General features: G+C 44.4%; 2 protein-coding genes across 6 annotated transcripts in view; one reads left to right on the top strand and one right to left on the bottom strand.

Moving 5' to 3' along the window:
- fbn2b (fibrillin 2b) overlaps positions 1-4,816 on the top strand; it is a 75,270-nt gene extending 70,454 nt beyond the window's left edge. For all 3 annotated transcript variants that reach the window (XM_053877248.1, XM_053877240.1, XM_053877257.1), the window contains exons 60-65: positions 1,215-1,331; positions 1,421-1,549; positions 1,620-1,739; positions 1,807-2,038; positions 2,281-2,440; positions 2,508-4,816. In XM_053877248.1, coding sequence (XP_053733223.1) covers positions 1,215-1,331; positions 1,421-1,549; positions 1,620-1,739; positions 1,807-2,038; positions 2,281-2,440; positions 2,508-2,885 — 1,136 coding nt within the window. In that variant the 3' untranslated portion in view covers positions 2,886-4,816. The remainder of the gene's footprint in view (positions 1-1,214; positions 1,332-1,420; positions 1,550-1,619; positions 1,740-1,806; positions 2,039-2,280; positions 2,441-2,507) is intronic.
- Positions 4,817-5,881: 1,065 nt separating this feature from the next.
- LOC128752745 (cortexin-1-like) lies at positions 5,882-22,029 on the bottom strand. 3 transcript variants are annotated; one of them, XM_053854326.1, is made up of 3 exons: positions 21,940-22,029; positions 17,164-17,358; positions 5,882-7,973 (listed from the first exon to the last, which is right to left on the bottom strand). In XM_053854326.1, the coding sequence occupies exon 3, from the start codon at positions 7,345-7,347 to the stop codon at positions 6,967-6,969; it is 381 nt and encodes a 126-aa protein (XP_053710301.1). In that variant the 5' UTR covers positions 7,348-7,973; positions 17,164-17,358; positions 21,940-22,029; the 3' UTR covers positions 5,882-6,966. The 3 variants fall into 3 exon arrangements, with proteins under 3 accessions (XP_053710301.1, XP_053710302.1, XP_053710303.1); XM_053854327.1 differs by having other exon boundaries at positions 17,164-17,204; positions 21,940-22,027; XM_053854328.1 differs by lacking the exon at positions 17,164-17,358 and having other exon boundaries at positions 21,940-21,982.
- Between the last annotated feature and the right edge of the window lie 280 nt (positions 22,030-22,309).

Raw genomic sequence — 22,309 nt, 5'->3', positions numbered from 1 at the left:
AAGGACTAGGGTGCCTCAAGTTCTCCACCTTTAGAACTTTAGAACATGCTACAAGTGTAAAGAATGATGGAAGTAGTTTCATGTGAATGTTCATCATTAGAGCAGGAAGCGGATGGTAATTTGGACGGTTGGATAGTTAATGCACCACATGGTTCAGTCGTCTAGTTCAGGGGTTCTTAACCTTTCTGATCTCGGGGCCCACCTTCCCCAGGACAAATGGCCCATTCAACAGAACTAATTCATGACTCTTGATTTCATTTGTGATCAATAACCATATTTAATCGACTTACACGTAAACAAACCAAAACCTTGTGAAATCACGTGAAACCATGTGATCATCGCAAAAATATTTGTCATCGAAAAGTCCAACCAGCAGCAGAGGCAAGTGCAAGTCATATTCATCAAATTTACTAAAGAATTAAAAAAAAATACACTTGATGCAGACTGTTGTGAGAATTGGAAAAACTGAATAAAATGCTGAATAAAATAAATATAATAAAACCATGTCTAAATATCATAAAATAAAACAAATTATAAACTCCAAAGGAGATATAAGTAAAGTGTAAATGAAATTATTTCATTAAAATGTTCTAATACATTTGCAAAACTGCTTCGACAGGTGCTTTCATGAACAGCCTCACTTTGTTCATCATTTTTTCTTTTCAAGAACTTCTCCATAGCTGTTAACTATCACAGAGTTGCAGCTGTCAAGTCAATTCAGTGACTCACTACTGCCACCATATGTGGCCAATGTATTAAAACTGAGCATCTCGTGGCCCTCACGACCCAAAGGAGTTGCTCGCGGCACAACCATGGACCCGGTCCTATAGTTAGGAATCACTGTTCGAGAACATGTGAAGAAGGAGGGATGAAAAAAGAAGATGAATTTTCTATCTTGCGTGGTTTTGTGACTCCCATCCTCACTTCATTCTTCCAGCGATTTGCAGTTTTTTCCTTTGTTTGTGCATCATTTTAACTATGTTTTATTTATTCAGTCAAGTATAAACTGAGCTTTACTTATGTCTAAGTGTTGATGCAGAGGTGCAATAACCTGTGTGTTGCTGGGAAACGGCAGTGTGAGCCCAGCCTGCCACCTACTATATATATATATATATATATATCTATATATATATAGATATATAGTATTATACAATGATGCGCTCGTGAGCAGGTCTTGATGGCACCTAAGCGGAAACTCCTGTCTTCTCTCGTAGATCTGGACGAGTGCTCCACAAAGCAGCACAACTGTCAGTTCTTGTGCGTCAACACCATCGGAGGCTTCACTTGCAAGTGTCCTCCCGGATTCACTCAGCATCAAACCGCCTGCATTGGTCAGTGAGAGCAGAGCATCCAAAATATGAATCAATCATGGATTCATCCGTCCAGAGGTCCATCACGCTTTGTTTTTTTTTTTTTTAAGACAACAACGAGTGTATGAGCCAGAACAGTGTGTGCGGCTCCCAGGCCTCCTGTGTCAACACACCCGGAAGCTTCAACTGTGAGTGCTCCAAAGGCTTCTCTCTGGACACCACCGGCCTGGAGTGTGAGGGTGAGTGACCTGGCGTGAGGCCAGTGACAGTAGGATGGATGAGCTGAGCGTGTGAAAATCTGGGTTTCAGACGTGGACGAGTGCAGCAGCAACCACCGCTGCCAGCACGGCTGTCAGAACATGATGGGAGGCTTCCGCTGCGGCTGTCCGCAGGGCTACGTGCAGCACTACCAGTGGAACCAGTGTGTGGGTGAGTACACATGCACACATTAAGGTGTTATTTTTATGTGGTGACTAACTCTTTAACTCCTCTGCAGACGAGAACGAGTGTCAGTCCGGCTCCATGTGTGGTTCAGCGTCCTGCTACAACACACTGGGCAGTTACAAGTGCGTGTGTCCCTCCGGCTTTGACTTTGAGCAGTCTGCCGGCGGCTGCCAGGACGTGAACGAGTGCTCCGAGGGCAGCAACCCCTGCATCTATGGCTGCTCCAACACTGATGGAGGATACCTGTGCGGCTGCCCGGGAGGCTTCTACAGAGCTGGCCAGGGGTGAGACTTGTCAGGACTTGCCATTATCAGCGGCCTAGAACTGGTTTATTATCTTCTATCTGCATGAGTCACTAACATAAAGCTCCTTGTTCTTTTTATTTGCGCTTAGTAGTATATATTATGATGTCTTTCTTCCATGTTTCATTCCATGTTACCCACTCTCTCTGTTTCTTCTTCATTACTCTTCTGTTTTGAGCAGGAGTTGTGGTTGTAACAAAAAATTGATGTTCCTTCCTGTCCAGTCACTGCATCTCAGGCTCAGGCTTCCCGGGTCAGTTCACCCTCGAGGGTGGAGAGGACGAGGACGGTCTGTCTCCTGAGGCCTGCTACGAGTGCAAGATCAACGGAGGAGGAAAGAACGGAAGGCACCGACGCAACACCGACAGAAACGATCTGAACGAGGTGCCTGAAGACGTCTCTGAGCTTTGTTTCGTTTCTGCGATCTAATGTCCAAGCCTCTTTGTTGCAGGAGCCGGCGGTGAGTCTGGCCAGCGTGGACATCCAGGACTCCATCCCCATGAACGTTTCTCTGGCCTCCCTGCTCAACAAGGAGCCTCTGCTGGAGCTGCTGCCCGCCCTGCAGCCTCTGGAGCATCACGTCCGCTACGTCATCACCCACGGCAACGCCAACGAGCACTTCCGCCTGCTGGAGCGTCGCGACGGGAAGAGCGTGTTGCGACTGGGCAAGCGGCCCCCGGCGCCGGGCTCCTACCGCCTGGACATCGCCAGCCTTCCTCTGTTCGGGCCCCGAAAGCGGCACCAGCTGGAAGAGCAGCATGACAGTGACTACCTACAGGGTGAAATAGGAGATGCTCTGCGCATCAAGCTCCACATCCACCTGCACTGAGATCTGAGTGCGACCCGAAGCTGTCCTGGACTGATGCCTAAAGCCTGGTTCTTATTACCCTCCAGTGCCCCGCAGGACTGTCTCCATCCACGTGGGGTGATCAGGGCTATGCAAGACTGAGACAATCAGCCCAACTACCACTTTGTTACTGTTAACCTTCTAATATGATCATGTTGTGTGTGATTTGTTTTGCCCTCAACCCCACCGACAACGCTTCCTCTTGCACCATCCTTGACTAGCACTCGTCCGTCCACCAGCAGAGAGGTGACCAGAGGTTGGACCACAGCCTCCTGGTATATATATATATATATATATGCTGGGGGTCGATGTTGAATGAAAACGCAGTAACCAAAATTTGTATCCATGATACCAAAGTTTATGGACAAAGATGGCCTTCACGGTGGTCTAAGGTCCCGCTCGCCTCTCTGTTGTGATCCTCCCAACACTGGGGAAGGAGGCGGTTGTCGCCATTTTTTTTTGTGCTGTTTGAGAAACATTAACACGAAGGACTGCGACCTTTTGAGCGTTTCAGGTTCTAGTTTTCTTTTGTCGTCCACAGCTTTTGTTCGAAACTTGCTGATCGCCTACAAATATTCCGGCGTCGAATTTGAGTGACTGATCGTAGTACTGCCAGTCTGCGGGGGGAGGCGGCACACAGGTGTTTTTGTGTGCGTCATTTCCGGTTACCTCAGCACTTCTCACCAGCTGCGATGCTGATTTTAAACAGAGGAGGGCGCTAGACTCCCTCAGCAGGGTTGACATCGGTTAAGCGCCTTGGAGACGTATCAGGTTCCTACACGTTCTTGTGTTGATTCTGAGTTGCAGTTCAGTGTTTGTGTCTCAAGTTCAAGATTCACTTGGTGCTCTTTAGTCAAACTCCTCCTGGTGTGTGGAGGCCGCCTTCACGTCGAGTGTGACCTTACTGCCATTAGCTCCATCCACACTTCAGCGATTCCATTTTATAAAGATATTTATTTGGATCACACAAGCTGCTGCCTAGTGAGTGCTCGCATTAATGTGTGTATTCTGCCTCTCAATTCATACATAAAAACACAGCAGGAAAAGTGGTGGTTCCTCACTGTCTTGGCTTCTTCTTGTTGACAGCTAAAATCCCCAGGGTGAAGTGGTGCTACACATTTTGGTGCTGGATTTGGTGGAATCTTTGAATAAGATTTGAGCACTTCTGATCCTCCTCTTCACTTGATCTGCATTCAAAAAGCTGAGTTGACAATCGACTTCACACTTCAATTGGAAACTGGCTGCGTGATCCTTTCAACTTTCACCTGAATGAATGAAATCATAGCCGTGTGGATGCGGACAAACTCACCAGAGGGTGAAGAGGTGTAGCCGAGCAAGTTTTCGAGGTACAACACACGTTGCGAACCACAGGTCGTGCCTTTCGACGGGAGAACAAGAAACCTCAGAGAAGAACATCAGGTCATTTCATTTTCTTTTCTCTCAAAGAGAAAAAGGTGCTAGTTCTTCCATCTCCTGCGCTGTAGTGCAGTCTTGAATCTGGAGTGCAAAAAATGTTTTTTTTTTTTCCTTCTGTTAGGTTTTGTTATTGTTCATGTTTGTATTGTCTCAGTGCTGAAAAACAATATTATCAAACTCGCTTCTTGAAAATTAAATTGTATATTTTTAAGTGAAATGTAGTTTTTTTGTTTGTTTGTTTTTGTTTAATGCCAAAACAAGTATTCATGAAAACATGGTGAGAAGATTTGTGTTATCCAAAGACACTGTCCTCATGGTAGTGAAGCCAAACAACCAAAAATAAAAGATGGTTTTTATGATCCTCCGTCTCTTTGCCACCATTAGCTTGTGACGTCAAAACCCTGCTCCAAACAAGTGCCCAAGCTGAAACCAAAGACAGTGACCTTGAGAGAAAAGTTGACTGTTCACACGTTGTAAACTTGTTGTCCACTGATATAAATGGCAATAAAGTATTGTGAGTTATATTTTTAAGAGTTGTGCTCTCGATCACGTGTCCTGCACAAAGGAGCGTGTTATTTAGTGAAGAAGGTTTCTGTCACCTTACGTCTCCATTGTACAGCGATAAAAAGAGTCGTGTTGTGTGCCATGTTCTGCAGGTCGTCACCCTCCAGAGCTGAAAGATTGAATGAAGAGCACAGCCGGGGAAATGGCTTCTGCCCTGCCTCTGTGATTTATTTATTATAAATGACTTCCACTCACCGGCGCTGTGTGGTCAAACTTCCAGCTCCTCAAAGTCCTGGAGAGTAAATTTGGCAGACAGTGACAGCATAAAAGAGGAGCCCATGACACACACACGGCTGGGTTGACTTTCAAAAGGGTGGAAGCACTTGACAAACAACTCTCATAAGTAAAAGTCTGTCGTTGTTACAGATGGATGGATGTGACTAATTCATCTCAATTAATCGCAGTTTAATGGTTTAAGAATATTTGTCACAAGAAGCCACATTTTTCAGTTTGAATTAATTTGGTATATTACTGAATCAATTGATGGACCCACACATACATTTAAACATCAAGATATTGTTCCTTTTGCATCAGTTTGACAATAGCACAATAAACCACGATGGTGGCTATATTCCAGTTTTTATATCGCCTTATTTAAACTAAAGCTCTTTTAATGTCTTGAAAATATTTGTATAAGAATTTCAATTTTATAAGAATGTAAAGTACATTCAGAGCAGTGGAAACCCTGGTCATTGTGTAGCGAAAAACCTCCCTGAACAAAAGCAAACAGATGCTTTTGTTTGCTTCTGTTCAGGGATTCCTCCATGTTTGTTGTTGTTGTTATCATCCTAGCTGCCACGTGTCTTGTGCATCAGTGTGATCAGTGGACCAGGAACTCCTGCACGTACAAAGGTTCCCTGTTGTCTGGAGAGCAAACTGTTGCATTAAATAAAATAAAATTATTATTTTTTGTTGTAATTAATTAATCGTAACTAACCCATTAAAGTCCCACCATTGATAAAAACACAACGTCACTCATCATTATTTCACTGATTTTAATTCGTCTTCTTGCAGAAACTACTCTCATCTAAGACTCACAGTGTATTGATAACAAACAGTCCAAAACTGAGTAGATAAAAAACAGAAAAAAAGGGGCGAAGGGAGCTAAAATCTACACTCTGGAACATCAAGATAGCAAAAAGGAGACTCTCAAACGTGAGTCAATAATAGAAAAATAAAGCATTCTGTTGTCTAAAGGTTGCTGCTAAAGTAATATACTAAACTAGTTCAGGGAGGTTACGTCTCGTAAATATGGCTTCTTGCTTCCAGGGTGTGACCGCGCGACAACATCCGCACCCTAAAATCCTGATGTCGCTTTAGGACGAAACAGAGTGGATGAAGCTCGAGTCCCGTGAAGGTGTGAGCATGGTGTTCACGAAACAAAAAACCAAAATGCTTCAGCATTTAAGATGAGGTTAAACTCATGTGCTCACTGAACTCGCTGATAAATAATGAAGCAGCATTATGTCCACTTCAGTTTCTTCATTTTAGCTTTGCCATATGTCAAATTACGGGAGTGTGATCGTGGTTTGTGCGGATACCAATTCTTGGTATTTTTAGTTTTGGACGCAGCTTCAGAGTTTACACCGCAGTGCAAGATGGGGAGGACACTACAGGGAGGGTAAAAAAAAAAACCCAAACAAAACAGAAATACCTGAAAAATAAAATCAGCCATAAATGAAATCAAATACATTTATACCATTGACATTAATAGACATTTAGAACATGATCTGTACTTCCCTTGAGTGGAAATAAATGCTGTGTTGGGGGGTCTGAAACGGCATGTATTTTTACAAGCTACTTCTGTAAGTCACTACCCCAACACTGGTGAAATCCATTAAAGGGATATCTGCTTCTGCGCAAACTACACTTGTCCAAGTTCATGATGTAAGTCTCAAACCTTTGGAACACAATGATGAAACACGATCCAGTTAAGGCAGCAGTCCACCTCATGTCCGTCCGTGGTGGGTCCGACTCCTGCGTGAGGGGTGGTCCCCTCAAACTTAGACCAGGAGGAAGAACCCAGCGACGAAAGGAAAGAAGTCCACATTTAATGCGGGCCACCATTCCTCCCCCTCTCCCTCTACACCAGGGCATAATCAAACTGACCCCTCTCCAGCCCCTCCTTGTGGTCAGTCCAGGATGATGCAGGCATTCGGCTGTAGGGGTCCAGCAGGATCCTGAAGCACCTGACCAGCAGGAAGACCAGGAAGAGCATGAGGAGGCCTACGAAAGCCAAGGCCGTGCGCTGCTCCGTGTCCACCCCGACCAAAGCCAGAGGGGGGCTGCTGCTGCCCCCACCGCTGCCGCCGGGGAGGGAGGAGCCGGCTGGGGACAGCAGCAACTCGTAGTCGAGCGTGGGCCCATCGTTCATCCTCCACGGGGCCCGGAGGCAGGGCTTGCACACCGACTGGATGGTTTGGATGTCGGGCGGTGGAGTGGAGAAGGAGGAGAGGGTGTTCATTTGGGGCGGGGGGGGGCGGTGCTCACACAGAGGCTGGTGTGGTTTTTAGATCTAGGTCAGTCTTACCGCCGCGACCCTGATAACTCTGCCTCTAATCCAGGACGACAACGTGTCATCAAGCGCACGCACACCTTTTAAATTTTCATGCAGCTGTGGAAATCTCAAGTATCTGACGTGACCCCCTCGGGGCGCTTTATTTTGAGGGTAATTATCAGGGCTGTTAATTTCACGTAAGTCAGAGCAGACAGGATGCGTCACATGGTCTGGGGATCACAGTCACTTTCTGAGTATGTCAGTGTCTCCCACAGTTAGCAGGCTAACGTTGCTAAATATGGAGCTGTTTCTCTTTCTCTTCCGCCTGAGCGTACGAGGGGGGATAAGTGGGTCAGAGGTGTCCGGTGGGAACGCAAAAAACGTCTCTTTTGACAAGTAAAAATAGGTGCAGGAGAGGAGACGGACAGCTTCCAACAAAGGTGAGTGTGTTGTCTGTCACAGAGATGGCTCGTCCAGTCGGGACAGCGGGCCGTCTACAGGGAAGCTCTTAAAGCGCTGAGAGGACCCGACGCACCTGAGGGGCCGGCCGCCTGGTTCTTCAGATGGAGCCGCTGCATCGCCTCTTCATCAATCTGAAATAAAACAGACATCAGGTGAGCAGCGGCAGACTGATCTGCCAGTGAGGGGTGGCCACGGCACAGCGGAGTTTAATGCCATGTACACAACCGAGCAATTCATCCCAAGATGGCACTTAAGTTAAAGATGATGGTGACTGAACAATGTCATTTGATTGATGCCTTGTGAGATTTATTCATGTTCCATATAGTTTTGTTTTTGGAAACCGGAGGCCTCAGACCGAAATTTCGTTGCCATAATATAGTGATATGATTTTGTGCAATGACAATAAAGACAGTCTAAGTCTAAGTCTAAATCTAATATATATGTAAACTTTGGTTTTGATTTTGCATGAATGTCAGTACAAAATACTTTTTTTTTCATGAAAAAAACTTATTATAGAGTACAAAGTATATTCGTCTCACTAGTAGACTAATGTTAAGGCAGTCGATGAATCACCCACTGCCTTAACATTAGTCAACTACGTATGAATATTGTTGTAAACACTGTCTCAAAAAGGCAAATGCTGCATCTCACTTTAGTTTGTGATGAATTCATTGTGTCAATGTTCCCAATCTACTGGACATTTTGGGTGTACCAACCTGGCACATGACTAATGAATTTAAGGGTCAAATATAGCAGACTGTGCCACCAACAGGATGTGACGTGTTCTTAAAACTCTCCTCGAAAGGTTTTTCAATCCCCTACATGAAAGACGAGAACTGGGGCATCGTGCTCATGTAGTGTAGCCGCCATTATGGCAGCAACAGTTGAAAGTTGCTGTCGAAAAAATGATTTTTTCAGAGGGCTTGTGTCATCTTTTATTTATTTATTTATTTTTTAACTCAAAGCCACACAGAAGATTTAGTTTCAAGTCCGCACACCAACTGAAAACACCTGGACATTGCACAGAGAAACTTAATAATAAAACAGCAGGGGTGAAAGCTTATTTTAAATATGCAAATTTGTTTCAATATTTTTTTTTCAATTCTCCCTTTTCATGGCATTTTAGAGTTAGAATAGCGAAAAATGTTTATCAAGACCAGTGTTGGGAATATTGGTAACTAATTTCCTTCAGTAGCACGCTGTCACAGACAGCACTCTGGGACCTGTCACTCCGCAGGAGGGAGGGACAATACATCACATGAGTGATCATGATTGGCTATTGGTGATCCAGTCAGACAGCTGGGAAATTCTGGAATATGTTCCAAGCTGAAGACTCACCATCCCAGGAATGCAATCTGAGATGGCTTCCCTGAACATGAACAGTAAGACGTTTTGAATCGATAAAATACGCTGCAGTGAATTTGTGTTTCCTCTTCACCAGGCAGGTTTTCTAGTTGAAAACAGAGCGCAGATTCATCGAGGCGTAGCTTCTACTGTATCCAGACAAGGCCAGTAACTTTGGCCGACGATTTGCGACACTGCAACAGCTAAACCCACAGGGTTTGGTGGAGAAGCTAGTGTTTTCCAGTTGGAAGTACTGACAGTGCTTCACACATATGTGAACTTACCCAGGCAACCAGTTACTTTTATAGTGCAGCAATACTAATACTACATATTGAGGCTGACAGAAAAACAGAAATGTAAAACCAGTTCAAAATCTACTGCCTTCAAATAAAAATAAACTCTATTAAAAAAAAAGGGAAAAGGATTAAAACTCAAATAAACCAAAGGTGTTTTCCTGAAGCCTTCCCTTCCACCTGCAGAGGCTGTATCTCCTGTGAAGACACTGAATTAGGCAGATGATTATGGTGTCATTACAAGCACATTAGCGCTAATGAACACATGATGTCCAACACTGACACAGTGTGACATCACCCTGCTTGTCAGGTCACCTGCCATTTGTCTGACTGCTGACCCTTTTCATCAAGACGAAGAGGCTCCTCGTGAATAATCCACTATTGCCTCTCATCCGGTGGTTTCAAATGACTGAGGAAACACCATCAGGATCTGAAGAGAGACATCTCCTGTGATGAATTGGACCCAGTGCGTGCAGAGGGAGACCGTAATGGCGGGTAAAGATTGATAGATGAAGTGGACGGCGAGGCGGTGGAGATGAATTAGCAGCCTCTGAGGCTGGACTCCTCTGCCTCTGCATGATCATGGATGAACGCTCTCGCCATCCTCCCTGTCCTCCACCCACAAACCGCTGTCACTGTCAGGTCAGAGCTTTTCTATCTGCTGCTTCATCAGCTGCTGTCTCGGGGAGGTGGCTGAGTCAGACCTGGGAGGTGAAGCCAGGACGGAAGGAGCGCACACACACACACACACTCTCACAGTGTGTGTCAGACTAGATGGGAAGTCATGAGGTCAGAGGCCGAGAAACTCTTTCAACGGACACAACAGGAGCAACAGTGCTGTGATGTGGCAGGTCAAGGTTCTCCCCACTGCTTTAGCAGTTACGTCCCTCCTAATCCCCTACGTGTTGACCCCTCTATGGTAGTTCTCGCACACCAGTTACAGGTGACATCATCTCATCCTTGTCCTTTTTTTCATACTACAATTTCTATTAAGCTTTTCAAATATATAAGTAAATATATAAGTGACAACGGACATTTCAAAGACAGTATACTTTCCTGTACATATAAAACCACACAATATAAAATAATAATAAGACATAATAATAGACAAGACAAGAAAAGAAAATTAGCAACAACAGAAGAAAGGTTGCGACTGTTACTTTAACCATGAGTCCTTCAGTCTCATGCATTACCAATTTACTCCTGTCTCAATTGAAGTTTCAAAAATCGTTCATTTTCTCCAAGTGTTCATAGCATCTCTTCTTTCAGTTGGAGTTTAAAGATCATCCTTTCCATGTCTCACCCTTATCCTTTCATGGGGGCCTTGGGAACAGACTCCTGACCCAGGTGTACAGAGGACAAGGGGTGGGGGACACCCCGGAACGCTCACCGGTCCATCTCAGGACAATGGAACACTTCACAGACACAGTCAATTGATAGTCTTTCTGTATGGTGTCGGACTCATGTAAACATGGGGAGAACATGGGTTGAAAGTCAAACTGAATTCTGTCCTTTGACCTCCTGTCTTTGATGGCACCCCAGACCCATTATGTTGAGTACAAGTGGTAGAAAAACATGAAGTAGCAGGACAAATAAATGATCAATAGTGAGCGGAGCACGCAGAGTCTCTCGCACGCACACCTCCAGCTACAGGAGTTTGAAGCAGATAAAAAGGGACATAATGGATTTAAGCCCACGCAGCGTTAATGTTCCATTTTTGTGAAGCGGCTAAAAAGGTAAAAGCTCATCAGCAGCCGCTCTGCGTATATTTAGCGGCGCCTATTATCCCTCCGCCATTCATCACAGGGAAAGGATGATTAATGGAATCGACAGATGGTGATTGGGCTTAAAGGTGCGGGAGCTTTTCGGCACTTGGAGATTGGTAAATCTATCATTTTGTTCAACATCATCCATCCCATCATTACCAGACTTTCTGTGGTATTGATTGTGATTCCAAAAATAATGGGCCGCATGAATGATTGTCCAGCAGGTGGAATTAATTCCCAGCTTTCCAGATGGTCTTCTTAAAGCAGCGAGTGAGTCAGAGTGAGAGGCAGAGTCAGGACAGGCAGAGATGGCTCAGCTTATTTTCCCCTTCGTTAAGTCCCGCACTCCCACCATCACCTTCCATCAGCCTCACACACACACACACCTTCATAGTCTGTGCCCCCCTCAACTTGAAAGAGGTCTCGCCCACTTCATTTCCCCTTCAGGATACTTTGCCTCAGCAAGACATCCCGGGAGATGGGAAGTGAAGCGGACACTCCTCAGTCTTCCTCAAACAACTTTCACACCAGACACTTCACTCAAGCACACACACACACACACAAGCACCGGCACCAAAGCTTTATCATGTACGGGACAAGAGCAAAGCTCCTGCAGAGGATAAACTGGCTGGTCTTCCATGGAACATTTTTGGGGGAAAATGGGCTTTGTCATCCAGCCACCCACTTTCCAACACCAATTCAGTCAATTCACACCTCCACCACATCCTCACTGCCATGGACTTCTGCCTTTAGATTCAATTGAAGCATGTTCCTCCGCCACGGTATATTCTGATGCGGTGGGCAGCGTGTCACCGCAACATAAGACAGAGAATTAGATGGTTTCTCCCCCTATCTTGGTGGGCGAACCTCAGTGTGTGCGCTTAGCTACGATCAGTCACCACCCAGAGCTCGTGGCCACAGGTGAGAGTGGAAGGCAAAATGGAGAGCTTTGCCTTTTTCACCACCAGAGATGCCAGTAAACATTATAAAAGTACTGGTTAGATAAGAGTAACGCATGACTAAACAACGCGTTACTCTTATCTAGTTACTTTGTTCAGTAAAGAGATTTACTATTTCCAAGTCAGTAATGGGATTAAAGTTACTAATCCCAGTCACTATGCGTTTCTGGAAGCAAAATATTTATCTCTGCCTTCTTCTGCTGCGTCTTGGAGAATGGCATGTGCGGGACACGTGAGTCATGTCATTGTTTTTGTGTGTGGTTTTAGGTCGAATGTGTGAATACTGCATGTCAAAATAAAAATAAAAAACACTCTACATTCTCACAGCTGATATTATGCTGGAAAAGAATTGCCGACCCCACACATGGCCTGGACACTGTTTTCGAACTATGAAAATGCAACCTCAAAATCTTAGTTACTTTGAAATTGATGTAATCAGTAAAGTAACTTTTTAAGGGAGTATGCAGTAGTCAGATTAATTTTGCTTTGACAACACCACAACAGAACAATAGACTACTTGATCTATCGATCTTTGGCTCTGTCTTTCCCTCACTCAATGAAATCCCATCCTCGAGAAAGAGTCAATGCTCTAAAACCACTGGTATTCTTGGAATTGGATAAAAGCAGAGAGGTATACCGTAACTATCTGGAACACTCAAAATCACTAACACCAACAAAACAACAAAAACCAAACAAATAGTTTTAAATCCAGCATCATGCTTCTCAAAACGCCTCGGTGCCACCAAGCTTTCTGAGGTGAAAGGAGAAATGGACCTGCTGCTGGATGTGGTTTATTTATATCCTCACTTCTGCAGGATAGTTAGACTCCAGAAGCAACAGTAAGTGACAGTAAAGGTTTCCAGTCGTCCTCCAGCTTGCCAAAATCAAATTGACCCTCCCCTACTGACACCTCATGAAGATGAATCAGACCTGTGGACGGAAGGTCACCGGGGAACCCGAGGGAGATGGAGAAGCAAACCAGTGTCGTGCAAGTGGTGATTTCCTTTATGTTTAAAAGAGCGTTTGGAGGACGGCGGCAGCAGTTTGCAGCTCTGGACTATCGATTTCAGCTTCATTGATGATTTTCCTAATTTTGTCCAGTGGTTGGAGGAAGTCTGGTCAGATGAATCTGTCACCTCTGGGAGATGAGGACCACGTCTCACTCACCTTGGAGTGTTCCCATCCAAACATCCCCAAGTAACACACTCAGACTGTCACTCAGTCACCAAGCTGTGAAAGATCATTTTTAATGCTGTAAACAAGTAAAAAAACGAGTGGGTTCCGCCAACAGGAAGTGTTTATATTATACATGTATTATATATTACAACTTCACTATAAATGACAGTGACACTAAGTCACTGACCAACTAATGAAAAACACATCGATTCCATCCATCCCCCCTCTTAGTCAAGGAAGCAGTCTGAGCAAAGAGTTGTCACCTGGTTCCTGTTGGTGGGTCCACTGTACGTGTTGTGTTTACTACATGTCGTTGGTTTACCTTGGGTGAGTGTTTTGGTGCTCACATTTTCTGTTCTTCCTGTTTTTTTTCCGTGCGTGTGTGTTTTTCACCACCGAGCATCTTCACTTGTTTTGGGTGGCTTTGGTTCTCCCAGTTTGTTTGGCTTGCATTTATTCGCCTATTCTCTGTTTTCAGGTGTTTCCCTATCCCTGCTTGTTTCGTCCCTCTGCTCCAGGTTGGTGGCAAAGTTTTTGGTTCATTATTTGTTTCTTGCACATTAAAGTCACTTGTTTCAATGTACTCTCGCTGGTCCGAGTCCTCTCTGACCCTGCAACTATCATCTTTTGAATCTTGCCAGTTGAGCCACCATGACAGAACCGATTGGCCCCAGCTGCGTCCAAAACGCTGCTTTACTGTTACAAATTCAAGAACCACACAGCCGGCCCTGGAACGGCTCCTATGTGGTCTTCCATTAGGGCCAATATGTATAGTGAAAGGTAGAGGCGGGGACAGTGGCACGTCGGTAGTCACTTCTACAATGGAAAAGCGACAAAATGACAGACACAAAGACTGGAACAGGAAACACAAAAAATACCACAGACAAGAAACAAAAAAAAAAATAAAAGCTCAACAATGGAACATGACGTCTTTGTGTTCAAAAAGCTCAACTCTAATGGCAGAGAAACTGAGCCAGCATTTCAAAAATGTATTCACTCTGGCACCTGGTATCAATGTAACGTAAAGAATAGTAGACCCATGAGTATGGAAGTGACTTTGTGCAGATACAGACTCCATCTTCGCCTGATCCTCAACAAGATATTCCTTTTGCACCTGAGAACTAAGGTCCATAAAGGCTAAAGAGTGGCACAGAAACTGTCAGACAAGTAAAGGAATTTCGTGGCTGCGTGGTTGATGAACCTCGAGTCAGTGGCGGAGGTGAATTCAAGTTCAAGTCACACCAATCTGCCAATGATACACCAAAGTGAAAATAAATATACAGGGCTTTTCTTGTTCCCAACAGCCTCCTGTTTGTGGGTTATTTTTAGCATTGTGTGGCCTCTCATCTTTACACTTGACTAGCGGCTTAGCAGGCGCCCGGCCGGCTCCTCTGATATCCTGAGTCATAATTAGCCAGGCAGACAGTCGGGAGCAACAGTAACGGTGATAAAGTCTGGCAATTCAATATCCCGCTGTTTCACTTGTTCCACTCCACACACACACACACACACACCGGTGTCGAAGGAAGTCGGTCCTTTTATTCTCTTTCAATGCAAATGAGGAGCCACGGTGGTGCGAGTCAAGTGCTGAAGACCGCTGACCTTTTCAAAGTGTGTCGCGAGTCCAGAGAACAGCATGTTCTGTATTAACGCCGCGCCAACAACCTGCCTGGCGTCGTGAGCTCAGCCACCCCTCAACCTCTCACCACTTATCAGTTTGAGGAATGAGTCTTGCCACCAGGCACCTGTTAATTAGTCCACTGCTGTTCATAACAGCGCGACATGGAAAAATGAATGGTGGATGGGAACGATGAGGGAAAGATGGATGGGCTCGCACACACACACACACACACACACACACAACGGCACCGAAGTACAGGAACCAAGCCTGGTTGGATTGTGCAAGCAAGTCAGGAGCCTATTGTCTTAGTCAGCACATTGGAGGAGGTTTTTCAAGGGTATATTTGCTTTAATATTCAAAGTATAAAACCGCTGTTTAATGAAAATGTGGAAGATTTTAAAACTGCTGATGAGTGGAGTCTCTTCTTAGGGCCATGGGTTGCATAAAGGGAAAGGTCTATCTCCCTGGAAAGGCCAAGCTGAATCAGGCCCCGTCTACAATCTGTCGCACCACATCCCCTGGTTATTTGTGTCATTCTTGCTGACAGCCGGAAGCGCTGTGGCGTCTGTCTGCTGCCTGGGAGGCTTCTGAGGGATGAGGAATGTCAGCCACCCAAACAGAAAGTTAAAGGGTGATAACTGTTGAGCTGTTGGTTTGAAAAAGGTCTTCTTTTCTCACAGCTGTTTGAGTGCATTTACTTCATTGACCGTGGTTGGTAGCACTGTGAGGTACGGTGGTCTGCATCAGTGAGTGAGTCTCCTGAATTCTGCTCAAATGGCCAAGGAAAATAAGTTGAGGCTGCATATTTAAATTGTACTGAGAGGAATTTTGAGAGCTCTCAGGTCATGGGCGACTCTCCATTCCTACTCCTGCCTATGGTGAAGAGCTTGGAGTGAAGAAAAAGAGAGAGAAATTGCTGATACAAGCTGCCAAAATGAGTTTTCTGAGGAGGGTGTCCAGTCTACGCTCACATCGGATGTGTTCCAAAAGTGTGTGATTTAAATGATCTGTCAAAGTGAAGCTGCAATTGACACCTAGTGGCCGTGCTGAAAGCCTCAATGTCTCACGGTGGTCAATATGTAAAATGTCCTTTCCACCATAACGCCGATGCTAGTTTCATCCTGTTATTGGCTTTCAATGCTAGCATGCTAGCTCAATGTGCTTTTGAGAGTCTTTGACGTCAACTTGAAGCAACCAATTGCAAGTTTCCTGGGGCAAAGCACAACTGTGCTTCATCGAAAGTTATTAAATTTTTGTAAAATTGTAGGTACTGACGCTTGACGCTTATTTGCAGAAATACTGTAAATAGCAAAAAATGTATTTGTTTAAAAGTCTCTCCAGAAAGGGGCAATATGGCAAAAAATATGTCACGTTTCATTTATTTATTTTAAATAACTTTGAGCTTTGATTTCCTCACTCTTTTACATGATTTTATTCAAGTTTAGGGAATGTCCAGACTGTTAAACATTCTTTGCCTCTGCTTCATAACAACAATGGCTCTTTATCTGATCACATTTTGAAGTGCATTTATTTGGTCATGGAGTCAGTTCTCAGCCGACTTTTAAAACATGAAGCAAACTTTGATGGTCTACAAGTGTCAATAAAGTTTTGAAGTGAGACTGCATGCTAGCTGTTAGCTGTCGCGGGACCGACAAGGAACACGCCATCATTCTGTCGTGAAGGTGTTTGGTAAAGTTAGCGGCGCATCAGGTTTAAAAACAACTGGAAGTTCGGCCTCTCCGCTGTGAGTGTGAGGGCAGAAGAGCACCAAGCTCAGCTGCGAGTGATGGACAAGTCAACGCATCAGCATAGATCTATAGTGTATAGAAAGAATGAGAGCAAATCCCTGTAATCTGCTCATGTTGGTAGATCATCAACACTTTCTAATTGTTCATGATTTCATGTCATCATATCGTCCACCTCGAGCTCCGGACCAGTTGGTTGAAACTGGATCATTTCCCACGGCACGGCTGACACACCGGTGTGCCACGACACATCGGTTGAAAAACACTGATCTAGGAGAGGCTCAAGGTAGAACCACCTCTCCAGAGAAGCCGGTGGAAGCGAGGACAAAATGGCTAAGGCTCAGTGGAAAGATGAAGTGTGGACAGGCAATCGCTGTGATTCATATTTGCATCAACACAGAGCTGGTGTGCGGTTACCTGGGGAGCAGCAGAGCTTGGACAGCATCCATCAGTTGCACCTGCAGTCAGAGTAACAGATGAGATTCTGGAAGTGGGAGTCGTGCTCGACTCTCTCTCTCTCTCTCTGTGGGTGGAGAGTGATGATTTGGGGTTGTCAGCACTTTTAACGTCAGAAAATTGCGCTTTCCTTCCTTCACTGTCGTTTCATTGGATCTGCTGGGACAGACAAGAGAGAGGGCCAGACAACTGACATGAGCCTGCTTCATGTCCGCTGGCTCAAATGTGACATGGATGAATGTCAGTGAGACAGACAGGGGCGTTTCAGTTCCTCAAGTTTCTCAGTATTCACCCAGGTGAGGTGGTGTAGGAGTCATGGAAGAGGAATGAGGAAGTGAAAGATTCCCATTCAAACCAGTAAGAATCCCACTTCTTGCAGTGAGAACGTTCAGGATTTAAACACACACATGCAATCGAACTGATGAATGGCCCTGAGGCTTTGGGAGAACCAGAGAGAAGTTCTCAAGCTCCAACTTCCTTTTATCTTTGTGTCTGACCAAGCAAGAAATGTGCCTCTGGATCAGCCTCCACTGGTCAAAACAGTGTGGCTAAGAAAATGCTCCGACGCCTCCATTAATGGCAGGATTTATGACCCCCAGACTCCACAGAGAGGTGACGGCGGCAGGACCATGACGCAATTGCAAATCTGTTGTCTGCAAGTGTGGCTGTCATCTTCATGCCAACACAGTGCCGTGCTGAAATGAACCTTGGTGACATTTTCCTGAGTCTGTTGGCCACAGTCCTATCAACACCAGCTCATAACACAGATAACAACAAGACTACACCTCTTTAGCTACTATACATTCAGAATGAAATGGTCCATAGGCTACACAAGTGAGGTGACGGTGCATACCTCCGCGGAGAAGCTCCTCTCACATCAGTGAACACTCAAGTCAGTAAATCAACCTCCAGATTTTACTGCTGTATTGGCCACCACAAAAGAGAATCGCCTTCATTCGATGGACCAAACCTCACCAGGGTCAAGTCCTGACCACTATGACACCAGTGACACTGGCATCATCGTAATTGTGTGCTGTAACCGTAAAGATACTGGGTTTCTCACATACAAGTTCTGTTTTAGTTTGTCATGTTTTCAGTTTTGTTTTTTTTTTCTCCTATAGCGCCACATACTCACAGTACTCATGTTTTCTGCCATTCAAATAGGGATATCGGAATGCGATGAGGACAGAGGGGAGATCAGGCTGGTGGTACAGTCAGTATCTTGGAGTGTGGCACCGTGAGTCAAGCTCATACTGTACATAACAAATGACACTGTACACTGTGCTGTACTGTAAGATCAAAACCATAAAGAGCGCCAGCCCACGGCTTTGCACCAACCCCACTTCATTTTCTTCAACGTGTCTAGTGCTTTATTTAAAGTCTACATAGATGTCAACATGCAACGCAGGGGGCTGACTTCAGTCAACCTGGAGTGTCTATCACTGTCTGGAAGGGATTGAAGATTGCTTCAGAGCCTTCCTGAATCTGGATGGATTACAATACATTCAGAAAGAAAGAGTTCTTTTTCTTACAGACAGACAAATCATCTAGGCTACACACAAGTTTAATACCGTCTGCACGGTGACCACGGCGACGGAGACCCCACATGGACATCTTTTTGACTGTACAATTTTACCATTAAAGCACTTACGTCCGTCAAGCAAAACAAGCAATATAATTATAATAATCCCTAGTATATTTTTTAAATCAGACCAGTTGAAGAAGTCAGTCCTCTGCATGAGCTCACAAATCCCCTTAAAACAAAGTCCATATGAGACGTGGTCAGAGAGGAAAATGCTGAAGAGGACAGGAAGTGTCTTGCTGACTGCTCTGATCCCCACTGACAACAGAAACACCAGTTACACTGCTTAAGTATAATTCAAACACAAAAGTGGGGTCGTCACAAAGACACAACCCTTTCACCTTCACCGAGTGTTCAGCAGCCAGTCGACACACCGCCACTAATCTGTGTATTTTCTCCTCGTCTGATGGAAATCGTTCTCTCATAGAGTATCACCGAAGAGGGGGTTCAAGAACTGGAGAGCAGAACAATATAAACCTATGCACAGCACTAGAACTGTCTCCCAATGTTGTTCCCAATGTCGCTCTTCAGAAATGGCCACTTCACAGCCTCATGCTCAGTTACCGCGCCGCATGCTGCTAAATAAAATCACGTACCACGACCCTGCTGCGATTTCAGGGACAATAGAGAGCAATGTCAGAAAAGGCAGGTCATTTTCCCAAACCACGTTAAAAAGTCATCTCGCCGCTCAACCATGGCGGCGCTGGTGATTTAATTCGTGCTATCAAAATACAAGTGAATTGTGCTTCATAGTCAGCTGCTTTTGGAGCCGAATGCAATAAAGGTGGCAGCTTCGTGAGCGACGAGGAGAAGATGACAGCAGATATTGAGTCAAATAACAGCAGCGAGGCAGCCGTGACCTGGAGAAGGTGAGTCAGCTAATGCACGCGCAGTGATACTGTATATCTAGAACAAACATTATGGGCTTGGTGAGTAAAGCCACCTTGCTTCTTTCTTTCCATCGCTCCTCTAGTTACAGTGCATCATGATGACAGTGGATCAGCGTTACAGTAGTGAGCAGGCTCCTCGACGTAGTCGGCTGAGATGGAGCCCCGGACCTTCCAACACTCCACATGTTTATTCTGTGAATAAAGACCCAATCCAAGCGCTCTTCCTACATAGACCTAAAGGCAAATTGAATGCTAAGAATCATTCCCTGGTGTCTTTGCTTTGTTTATTATTATTATTTCATTTTAATGAAAATACAAAGAAAGAACACATTTTTTTCCAATCTAACTTACATGAATATAAGAGGCAAATAAGAGGAAAATTAATTTCTTGAAAAAAAAAAAACGGAGTAATATTTAGAATTGTGTAAATGAAAAGTGGAATCATTTCTAGCAGTTCTATAGTTCTACTCTGACTTCATGAGAGTTGAATAAGTGCCAAGTGCCTGGGCAAAGTGCGGCCCAGGGGCCAAATGCAGCCCTTTGACTGTATTCATGTGGCCCTTTTGGAGTCAGAGTAAATCGCTAAAACTGACATTGTTGTCTCTGACATTTTAGTCTTGTGCATTGTTTTTTGTTGATTATGATGCAACTGACACATAACTTTTTCGTTTAATAATTTTTCTTAATTGTTTTCCGTTGACTATTTTAGGAGTATGTCTTGCTCCTTGAAATACATCAGAATTGAAAGTAGATTTTGAAATGTACGAGACACATCGAGAATCTTTAAATCGAATGTGGTTTAAATGAAATAAAACGCAACAAACCGCCATTTTCTGAGCATTTTTACAGTGTAATTTCATGATCACACATGATGTCATCACTTGATTTTTATTTTCAATTTTCTCTTACTCTCCTTTCTTTGGGTTTTGGAAAATCTGTGTTCTACCCTGTCTTCATGAGAATAAGTGCCATCAAAGGGTGACATGGGGCCCACAAATTGCCCTTTGGGTTAGGGTTTTTGTTGGCTTATTTTCACTTGTACTGAGCAAATCCTAGCCTGAAATCTGCTTTGTAAAAACTCAAAATAGTTAAAAGCAACTTGTTTCTTTCTTCAAGGTACTTTTGAGGCATGCCAAGATCGAGGCCAGATCCAGTGTGCTTACAAATATGTACAACCTGTGACATGTTTATTGGTGATGGCCTGCTGTTTTAAAGCCCTCGACCACTCGTGCTACAACACCACTGAAGCACTGCAACGGTCGCAGGGTTGGAATCAGTTTGTAAACTGGAAATTCAATGACGCTCTTTGGTCTGTAGCTGGAATGTATTTATTGTGAATGTGGTCGACTAAATATTGGTTTTAAAATACTCCTTAAACACAATTACTATGGCTGTAATCATGATAGTTTTTAATCCATAACAACTTAATAAAGGTGCAATTATTTATGATATAAGATAACATTTCATTCTCATGAGTAATACCAAACATCATAATTGGCTTCCACACCACAACGCTGTTCCTAAAAAAGGCATTGGTTTGACGGTGTCAACAGGAATCTGCTCCATCTGCTTTCACATACCAAGTTACTCATTACTGTGAACAAGACAGCGTGAATTATTCACCCAGGAAACGTGAGACGTTACGGACGGAAGAGGCCTGAAAGTGTTGTGCATCTGACACCAGACACAGATTTCTACTTGTCAGAGCTGCTAAATGATGAGATGGAGAACAGGTCCATCCCATGTGAGTCCGCTCCAGCTCATGTTACACCCGAACTGATGGAAGTCTGTGAGCACTGATATGCAGAAGCAGCACCGGATCAGCATCGGTTTCAAACAGCCCAAACAGAGCACGATGGAAAGAAAATTGGATTTTCAAAGTGACGGCCAGGAGAACAATGACCTCTGAGTGGAGATGAGAGCCAAATGTTACAACATGATAATGATCCTGCTGAAGGCTAGAATGAGAAGAAGGAACTCACTCTCGACAAACATCAGTGTCGTAAAGTCATTTCATGCTCCATGATGTTCCACCCCACTGGGTTTGTACTTGCAAATAAATCACAGGACCATCGTGGTTGATGGTTCTTCCTTCACTTTCAGCTACCACACTACCACACCTATCCAAGCGATGTACGCTAAGAGCTTTTCCTTCTTAAAAGCTTTCCCCTAAGTCATTCAAAACTTGTTCTTAAATAAAACATAGACAACATTTCATCAGAATGAATTGAGAATGTCTTTTTTTAGATAGAATGAGGTACAAACCTAGTTGCTCCCGCAGAAGAAACTTTCTGTCAGGGTCTCGCCTGCTCTCGCTCCTCCTGCAGCTGCCGAGCGTCTCACCTCATGGAGGAATGACCGGAGAATCCTCTATCTCACTCTCTCTCTCTCCCTCTCTCACTCTCGCTCTCACTCTCTCTCACTCACTCTAGCTCTCAGCCAATCACAGAAGTGTCTCCCCTCAATGAATCATGCATTATTCAGAAAAATAAAAACTGAACTGAAAAACACACAAACTCAAGTGAATTAAATGACTCTTAAGTTGCATCTGTCAAACCATCATTAGTTTTTGTTTTATGGTGTAAATCTTTCTTGTGGGAGTGAAAAGGTCTGCACCTTTTTAAACATGAGGCCA

Source organism: Synchiropus splendidus, chromosome 1, assembly GCF_027744825.2.
Source record: "Synchiropus splendidus isolate RoL2022-P1 chromosome 1, RoL_Sspl_1.0, whole genome shotgun sequence".
Taxonomy (NCBI): Eukaryota; Metazoa; Chordata; class Actinopteri; order Syngnathiformes; family Callionymidae; genus Synchiropus; species Synchiropus splendidus.
Note: the sequence above shows the minus strand (reverse complement) of the source record. Positions and strands in the feature narration are given on the sequence as shown.